General features: G+C 39.6%; 1 protein-coding gene across 1 annotated transcript; it reads left to right on the forward strand.

The window, feature by feature from the left end:
• Window positions 1-4,091: 4,091 nt before the first annotated feature.
• Window positions 4,092-9,556, forward strand: si:dkey-45d16.4 (uncharacterized). Its single transcript, XM_004539271.3, has 7 exons — window positions 4,092-4,212; window positions 4,983-5,105; window positions 5,284-5,425; window positions 5,554-5,662; window positions 6,292-6,382; window positions 6,649-6,834; window positions 7,874-9,556. The coding sequence occupies exons 1-7, from the start codon at window positions 4,176-4,178 to the stop codon at window positions 7,999-8,001; spliced, it is 816 nt and encodes a 271-aa protein (XP_004539328.2). The 5' UTR covers window positions 4,092-4,175; the 3' UTR covers window positions 8,002-9,556.
• The last annotated feature ends 627 nt before the right edge of the window (window positions 9,557-10,183 follow it).

A 10,183-nucleotide genomic window follows, 5' to 3' on the forward strand; every position in this document is an offset into this window, starting at 1 on the left:
TGTTCTAGATTTATTTCTTACTTAGACACCAGATGAGAAAAGTAGAATGTGTCTGTCTCATTTCTACTCGTAGCACCAGGCATATTTTCCATCATTCTATGAGGCTTGTTTGTTACAAAGTGCTTAAAGACACAAATAGCTAAAACTGAACAAAACACTCGCACACACACACACACACACACACACACACACACACACACACACACACACACACACACACACACACACACACACACACACACACAATAATACCATGGGAAAAAGGGAGAATGGGTGAAAGGCAGAAGCATGGTCATTAAATGGAGCAAGAAAAGTTGCGAGGAGGCATTTTAAAAAGCTGTCAGATTGGTGCTAAAAGGAAAAACTCCTCATGTTGTTCTTGTGGTGGTCACTTTTCCCTGAAACACTTACTGGAAAAGTTCTTTGATCCCAGCATGACCAGCACTGTGTGTCCTGGCTAATTAACAGTCCACTGACATCTGAGCACCAAGGATGCCAGCTGCTGGCACACAGGCTGCTACAGCCTGACTGTGTCATATTCTTTTATATGCATAACCATGGCGATGGTTTGTACTGTATAAACACAGGTTATGTGCGTTTGGTGATAACATTATTCATTTTTCTCTGTTAGTCAGTGTCTGTTAGATTGCATATTGTTTCCAGCTACTAATGTATTGTTTCCAGTTCATATTACCTGTTATCTCCTTTCAGTCAGGGAATGGCCCGATAAGTCAGAGGTAATGACAGCTTTTGCAGTGTTAGCGCCTTTACTTGGAAGGCTGCCATGTTTAATTAACGCTCTCCAAAAGTAACTAATATGGGAAACTGATTTCCTGTCGTTTATAAAAAGCAACTCTGACTCATTCCCCTAAGCCCTCCCTACACACTCCCTCTGTTTCCGTCCCCCACACCTCCTAATGTGGTTGCAAAACACTCCCTCAACCAAATAATCAAATGATTGCAATGCAGCGGGTTGCCAGGTCTGGGTCCCTGTTTACTTGCCTGACATTATGTCAGCAGCAATGTCATGCTAGTGTGGTTTTGCTTGCACAAGTAGCAATGACAGAGCGTGAGTGTGTGAGCACCATTAGGTCTACCTGTGGTTTTTGGAAAGGGTATGCTAAATATGGCCACAAAGCTTAACCGAAGCAGTGCAGTTTCTTTACCTATATTTACTCCTTAGTTTTTCATTCATGTTTTTTTCTATTTGCATGTTAGGTATACTAAGAATTTGCAATGTTTGTTAAATGGCCTATATTTATATTTGTATACAGTGTTATTTACAGCCCTATAGTTTCTTACTGTAAAATATTTTACGGAGAATTAAAGCTTTACAGCATGTAGCATTTACAGCATTGTTATTATACAGTAGTTTTATTTTAGGGTTCCTACTGTAATCTCCATAAAGAGCTTTCTTTGCAAAATATGACTGCCTGTCCTTGCATATACATTAGTCCTTTTACAGCAAGGTTATTTGTATGTGAATTTATTCAACAGCCACATTGAAGGTTAACGCTGGCCTGATGTGATTAATCGCTGCGAGAATCTGTCATGGTGGCCTCTTGCTGTCTACACCTCTTCTTGGTCACACCAAGACTGGAAACCACATTACAAATGCACAATACATGAGCAGTCTGCACAAAACAACCAAAATAAACACCACAAAACATTTTCATTAATGATCCATGGAGAGCTTTTCATGAGTCTTTGTGTCCATCATAAAAATATTAAAAACAACTGGTTTGTAAAACTGCCTGGAGTGGTGGTTCCCTGTTTAAGATGGAGGACTGCAGGGTGTGCTCCAACTACAGGCGGATCACACTCGTCAGCATCCCTGGGAAAGTCTATCCCAGGGTACTGGAGAGGAGAGCATACCTGTTAGTCAACCTCTGATCCAGCAGAAACAACCAGCTCTTTATCCTCTTGAGCAGCGGTCCCTGGTTTATGTACAAAAATATTTTCATGGACCGGCCTTTAAGGTGTCGCGGATAAATATAGGGAAATAAAAACAGTACTGGTACCAAAAAAGGAAGATTTATTCATAACACACGGGGAAAAACCCAGGTAAACCGAGTTAACGATAAAAGCAAAAACCCTGAAAGCCATAAATTTCACACCCAAGCCTCAACTCTTGCGGCCTGGTACTAAACGACTCACGGACCAGTACCAGCCCAGGGGTTGGGGGACCGCTGCTCTTGAGGACATTTGAGGGTGCCCAACCAGTCTACATGTGCTTTGTCGACTTGGAGAAGGCATTCAACCTGGTCCCTCTGGTTATCCTGTGGGGGGTGTCTGGCCAGTTGTTATGGGCCAATCAGTCCCTGTTTAACTTTTGCGAGAGCTTGGTTCATACTGCCGGCAGTAAGTTAGATTTATTTCTGGAGGGTGTTGGACTCCACCATGGCTGCCCTGTCACTGAATCTGTGCATAGTTTTTATGGATAGAATACCTGGGCATAGCCAATTGTTGGAGGGTCTCATCTTTGCTTTTTGCAGATGATGTGGTTCTGTTGGCGTCATTGGGTCACATATATTGATTGAAATAGTAAGGTCACAAAAACAGGTTGCAGAAATTAGTTTTGTTGAAGAGTGGCTGAAATGCTGCTCCTCCACATTGAAAGGAGCCAGCTGAAGTGGTTAAGACATCTGACTAGAATGGCTACTGGACACCTCCTAGATGGTCAGAGGGCCCGGTGGCGCCAGTGTCCGCCAGCCTCGCCTGTCAGTGCACCCCAGGGCAGCTGTGGCTACAATGTAGCTTGCCATCACCGGTGTGTGAATGTGTTTGAATGGGTGGATGACTGAACGTGTAAAGCGCTTTGGGGTCCTTAGGGACTAAGTAAAGAGCTATACAAATACAGGCCATTTACCATTTAGGTGAGGTATTCCTTCTAGGAGGAGGCCCTGGGGTACATCCAGGACTTGCAGGAGAAATTATATCTCTCGGCCCTTGGGAACATCTCGGTGTCCCTCTGGATGAGCTGGAGGAAGTGGCTGGATGGATAGATGGATGGTTATTTTTCTCTCAGTATTTGCATACTGTTTTTATAATTAACAATACATTACTGTACAAAATGCCATGTATTTATAGTTTGTTAGAGCATTGCTAATGTGTGTGGAGTATATTACATATAGCTGTTTAGGTGTAGGTTGCCGTGCCTTTAACGTGTGACACATGGTGTTAGTTTTTAATAGATTCCCTGCAGCGCTTATCATGTCTTCCACCTACGATCGTACAATTTTATAGTTTTACATGTATTTAATAAAGTAGATCTGTTAATTGTCTTGGGTCCTATTGTTACATGTATAGAAAGATTTTGTTTTGCATTAGCATTAAACATTCCTATTGAAATGGATACCTCCTTTGGGTCACATTTAAATAATGACTTTGGAAACTAGGAGTTACTCTAAAATGCTAAGGATAACATAAGGACATAAAAGAAGCAGAAATAGAGACGCAGGAGCAAATCAGTATAGAGGGAAGGAACAAGTTTACCTCAAACTTGAAATTTGATTTGTGATTTTGGACCATATATAAAATTGACTTGAAATTTGATTCACTATATGTAACAAATGTTATATAAGCTTCATTTGACAGTTTGTAACTGTTGATACAGTACAAACAGTTTGATGGACAATGCATTGTAATGACAGTCACTAATAGCACTACAAGCATCTTTTGAGTTATTATGACCTTGCCTTCAGCAGACATGAATTATTGCTGCCTACACTGTTTTTATTATAATTTTTTTATAATGTAAAAAAAATTGTGAGACAGTTGCACAAGCATTTTTGCATGAATTAGAATTAGTCTGTTATTAATAATAGAGGCAGCCAATACAACCTTCGGCCGGCTATGATTAATACCCCTTGTCAATATCTCACGGCTGATAAATATCATCTATTTTGAGCGCTTGGTACTCTCTGGAGCCATATGCTGTTACTACGTTCCGATAAATCAGTAGCAGAAGTCATCTATACGCGTACTTCAGCATTCGACCTGCTGTCCTCTGGCTTCATCTTGTGGTCAAACAGAGTAAGCGCAACTAAAGAAGAAGAGCGGTACCACATTGTGATTCTCTGCCAAGTTGAGTTACACGTCAGTAGGGAACCGGTACTGGTGAGTGGACGTGTACCGTGCACGTCAGGCGGTTCCCGGATGCACCAAACAGAAACATGGAACGGGTAGTGGTGGAAGTGCCGATCAACAACGGTGAGATTCATTCCACCTCCACGTCTAACGCGCCTTTCAGCCACTTAAATAACATCTCCTAAACAGCATTTGCTGCTGCTCTCGATTAGTGCAGAGATGCTCCTCCTCCTCTTACGCATTTGGTTCGGCATTAAATTTGCTGTAGCCACAGTGGCGCTATCAGTGCTTTACAGGTTGTCTCGCTTCTCTGATTAATCTGTCGTAGCTGCAGGCTACTGTCAGCTTGTACACAGTGTGAGACAGTGTAGTCACAGAGTTGCTGTCATCTGTCAAATCGCAGTTCTGCAACTGGCACACTGCCTTTGCCATTTAACCTCTCTTCTCCAATACAAAGGCCCAGTTTATTCTCCATCGTGGTTTGTTATGTCTTTTCCATTAACAAGCAGTAACATGCAATTGCACAATTAAACAGGTAACAGTGAATTAAGGAAAATAATCCAAACAAATAAACAAATAGACTTTAATTCTATTTTAATCAAAACACATGCGGTTTAATATTTCGCAGGAAGTCTACGTCAGGAAGTGCAGGTTTTTTTTTTCTTTGATTTTCAAGATTACTCTAGATTTTTTAGGTGTCGTGCAAATTAAGAGAACTATAATGCCACAGAGTCAAATTCATGTTTGATTTTCAAGTAGGTCAGAGGTCAAGAGGACCTTAACTAAGCCCACTGTGTATGAAGAATATCAGATCACCAATACACCTTGCTGTATTTCAGCATGTTCTTTTCTACTATTTTGGAAAAGTTATTCTGTTCTATTTCCATCTTAAGGTTTCCCCCTCGCTTGTCCTTCCACAACCCCACGAAAGCGGCAGGTGCGGTTTTCAGCACGCCATGACATCATCCTTCTGCGAGAGGTTATTGCACAGAATCCCTTTGCCTCCAAAGAGCCAGGTTTGTCTTTTTTTTTAATGACTTGTGCTTGAATGCCGACAACTGCATTTTCTGCATGATAAATGTGTGTGGTGGGGGAAAAAAAGTTGTATAAATGTATTTTCTTCAAGTTGTTAAATGTGTCGGTATTACAAACCTCCTGTATACATTAATGAATGTGTGAACTGATTGATTTCAGGACGGATTTGGGCACGCGTGGGCGAGATTATCACTGCTGCCCTCCAAGAGGAAAACTTTGAGGTGGATGCCAGGAGATGTAGGGAGAGAACCATGCTGCTGCTAGACTACTACAAGAAACAAGACTTTCCCAGCCTACGCAGGTTGGTTCAGTCAACACAATGCCAAAGCCAGGAGTAAAGAAATCTTTGCACCGTATGCATGATGTACACTACTGGCTTTACTAGCAAGTTTTAGTTTGAGCACACGTGTGTGCTTTTCCTTTACTCAGGTTTGGAACAGAGAGATTGTATGCCCAGAAGGAGGATCTGCTCCATGAAGTTTTGGAGCTGGAAGCTGAGAAGGGACTCATAGTCAGCAATGATGGCACAAAGTACCAGGTGAGTAGTATTATTATTGTGTCAGCAGAGAGAGAGGAGCATGTGTATGTGTACTACAATGCTAGTGTAAAAAATGCCTTTTTTAATAAGGCCTAAGTCATCATAAGTGATAACCGTAATCCCAACCCTACTGCAACCCTGTATTTTTGAGAAAGGTGCTTTCTTCTGTGGAAGAAAATGTGATTTTTTTTCCCCTTTTTTACAACATAGACCTCAGAGGGTTGCTTTAGAGGGGTAGATAAATCACTTAAGTTACAGTATTTCACTTTTTTTCTATACAGTTACAGATTTATGGAAATATGGCTGACCAGATTAATGGGAACATTAAGAATGAAAACACTTTAACATTCTCTGCAACGATCTGCCTATTTTGCTGCTCATAGTTTAGCTTATACCCAGAATTACAAGTCACAAAGGAAGGGCATCTGGCATAAAAATCTCTCAAATCAAACATCTAGGAAATAAGGAAGCAGCTAAAAATCACTACATGTAGCACAATCAAGCTCAAGTCATTTGTTGCAGCATTTTTACCCAAAGGATCATATTCACAATCATAAAGTAAGCAAAGACATTGAGTAAAATGTATGTATTCTTTGTTGTTGAACAGATCTCTCCCTTATATTTCTTAGGATGAAGAGCGGAGAAATCGAGTCGCAGAAGAACTAACTCTACCAGAACAGGACAAACCCAACATCACAATCCCGCAAACAACCACTGCAGGTGAGCAGATTCGAAACACAGGGGCAAAGGATGTGTAACCATCCACACTGGTGTCACAGATGCTGTTTAATGTCTAAATCTTAGTGTCATAACAGCTGGGAAAGACAGTTTACAGAGTGTCGTGGTTATCGCTCATTAAATCACCAGGATTTTTCAGTTAAAATTGTGATTCAAGGTAAAGACCCTTTAAAAAAAAAAGATCAAATTTTTCTATTTCTGCTATGGTAGCTTTAGGAACAGTAGCCTGAATTTTCATTTAATTACAGAACAAGAAGAAGAGCGTGAGGAAATGACAGAGCTGTCAGCAGCACCCACAGCCAAGCGGCCCTGCCAGTGCTGCTGCCAGACCTACTCTGAGATTCTCAGCTTCTTGGAGAAACGCTCAGAGGCGGAGCAGCGGCTTCGAGAAGAAGAGCTCGCCTTGCGCCGTGAGGAACTGGAGATTCAGAGAAGTATGATTTTTGCCATAGTCCTTGTAATATCTGCTGGTTTTGTTATCACCTTCATACTTATAGTTATCTTAGTTGCTGTTTTCTCTATTCCCCTGTCTATGTCTTCATGTCTAGTAAGCCTTTATAGTTCAGTGTTATTTATTTATTTATTAAATTTTTGCCAGCCTCACCCTCATTAGTTTCACATGTGCTTAATTGTTCCCACTCATTTCTTATTTCCAGTAGCCCAGGCATGAGAATACTCAGTGGGCACTTAATTAGGTACACTTTGCTAGTACTGGGTTGAATGCCCTTGTGCCTTTGGAACAGCTTTAATTATGTGCGGATTATTTATTATTTATTATTTGAATTACTTGACATGTTACTTGAATTACTATTGAGTTAATGACATCAGGGACATATTTTCTCCCACCGAAAACTGCTTTCACTGGATGTTTTGTCTTTTTTGGCCATTCTCCGTAAACCCTAGAGATGGTTGTGTTGCAAAATCCCAGGGGATTTCTTGAAGTACAGAGACCATCCTGTCTGCCATGCCAGATTCAAAGCCACTTAAATCAACTTTTTTTTCCCCCAGACTGATGCTTATTCTGAACTTCAGCAGAACTGAAGCATCATGCTTAGGTTTTTATGTTATGTTTAAAATGCAAGTGTGCATGAATAATGATAATAATGTATACTTTATTGATCCCCGTGGGGAAATTACTCCTCCGCATTTGACCCATTCACTCAGTGAAGCATTGGGCAGCCACTAAGCAGGCGCACCGGGGAGCAGTGTGTAGGGACGGTACCTTGCTCAGGGGTACATCAGGGTAGCCGTTCAGTGGATTCGAATCCCCAACCTTCCAATCATGGGGGCGACCACTCTACCTACTGAGCTATCCCTGCCAAAAAAACCAACAAAAAAATACTAGTGTCTATACTAATAAAAAGAATACCACTCAACTGAAAACAATACCCTCTAAAACTTATCTGAAAAGAATTTTATGAAGATTGTCAAGCTGCCATTGTGCTGATATCCATTTTCACTTCACGTTTTCAGGTAAGATCACTCTGGAGAGAGAACGTCTGGGAGCTGAGAGAAAAGAGAGGGAGCGGAGATTTGAGCTTGAGAGCCAAGAGAGGCAGGTCATCTTGGACCTTTTAAAAGAGAAGGTGCTGAAAGGCTGACAAATTAAAACTTTATCACCTGCATTTTGATGCATTTCTTTTTAGTAAATTTGCAGAGGTTGGGAGTGGGAGGGGCAAAGTTATCCACTAAAAAGAGGAAGGAATGCAGTGAAACTAGAAATAAAAGATTATGAGCGTCAGATACTGGTTACCTAGACAAATGTGTGGAATTGCTTGAAAAAGTGTTCAGACATCTTATTTATGTGCACTTTCTTTTGTTTTATAGTCTTAAACTGGTAAAATTGGCTTTTCCTTATCAAAGTACACTCAATCATTTATTTTTACAGGACAAAACTGATAAAACCACCTGGCCTGTTTCCCCAGACATAGTAAAGCATAGTGCTGGTAGCATTATGAAATAGGGTCCATAAAGAACTTAAATATGAATTTAATTATGCATTTAAAATGCATTTTAGGGACTCCAATTTACTGAAAACAAAGCCAGATCAACCAGAAATATTGGAATTAAGTTCAGAAATCCAGGTGTGCGAAGGCTCTGAATATTTTTGCACATAGATTTGCATTCATTCATTAGAAATGAGCTATAAAGCACTGAAAACAGCACAAAGTTTGGAGACTAAAAGCAGCTGCAGAACTGACATACAGGTAATGACAGCATCTATAACAATCAGCCGGCACAAACTGCCCCACGCTAATTGTTATAAATGTTAAGAGACTAGGTGAGTTTTATTTCCCGTGACAGTCTGAATTAGGTTTTTATAGCACTACAGTAGCTGAAATTAAGTAATGGAAAGGATAAATAGGCGTGGTGTGGCATCTTAGGTGTGGTGATCCACTGAGCCAGAACTGGCAGACAGGATCATTGTGTATGTTCTGTTATAAAAAGTCAATAAAGCTAGCCTTTTCCTAGAATGACACCAACAACATTATAAGCTCTTTTCAGAGAATATAAAATTGTTTGCAGTGCTAGAATGGAAAAAAAAGCAAACATAATAAATACATAATAGCCTGTATATTTAGGAAATTGGGGTTGTGGACCTAAATGTTTCTTAGCTCTGTAGCATTTACCCAGATAATTACTTTACACATGCCTTATTAAACATTTTCTATCTGAAGGCATTTTAAAAAACATACATAGAAATAAAACTATATTTTACTGAACAAATTGCTGTATTTTGACTGGTAAGCACTTTTTAATGCAAAAATTCACACTAAAACAAGCCATGAAGTCTTTCACTTTATTCTTCAGATTGTAAGAATTGTTTTTTTTTTTGTGTTCTTGATAAAAATTACTTTGTAATAAAATATTAATGAATTGATTAATGAAAAGTTAGCACCCTTTTTGTAAGCAGTTGTTAAAGTTGCTAATCCCTCGTAGGGATCGGTCAGCCATAAAAGTTACAGTATAAGGTAGATATATGTTCACGATGCAGCACTTTTTAAAAAACATTTTCTGCTGATGTACACATTGGTGTTTTTTTTATGATTACTTTAGTTTACATGATAGCACTACTGTGAAATTATATAGAAAACAAACTTGACATGTTATTTTTCCTTACAGTGGGTCCCCACAATGTGTTGTATAAAATATAAGGCAGATAAACAAATTGTTTTAACCTAAAAAAGGCAATGATGTCTATTCTGCAAATAAAACAAATAGTAAAGAGTGTTCGTGTGGCAGTTTATAATCAACATTGTTTACATTTACCCCCTCTTATTCAAGCACAGTATTTTTTAGAATCAAATGTACTACATGTCATAGTGCTGTTATAAAGTGATTCATCATCATCATACATTAATCTCCTAAATATTTAAACTCATGAGGTGGAACATCTTAGGTCTTGAAAAAAGGACCTTTTTGTGTGACCTCACATGGAGCAAGCTACTTTCCCATTATATGCAAGGTTTTGTTTACTAGGAAATGTTACACAAATTTGCAGACTGTTTACTAGACTTGTTGTGTAACTACTAGTGATGAGGGTGGTCACTTTTAGGTAACATGTTTCTCTGTATTTCTCCTCATTTTCCAGAAATGAATTCTTTCCTTTGTTTTACTTATCAAAATGGAGCTCAAATGCAGACCTTGTCAGGAGGCAATAGCATACGCACACACACACACACACACACACACACACAAACTTATTCCATGGGGAAATTATCTTGTCTAAGACAGTAACTTGTCTGTACACCTGCACACATGTACTAAAATATGTGGATTAAT

Source organism: Maylandia zebra, linkage group LG6 (assembly GCF_041146795.1).
Source record: "Maylandia zebra isolate NMK-2024a linkage group LG6, Mzebra_GT3a, whole genome shotgun sequence".
Lineage (NCBI taxonomy): Eukaryota > Metazoa > Chordata > Actinopteri > Cichliformes > Cichlidae > Maylandia > Maylandia zebra.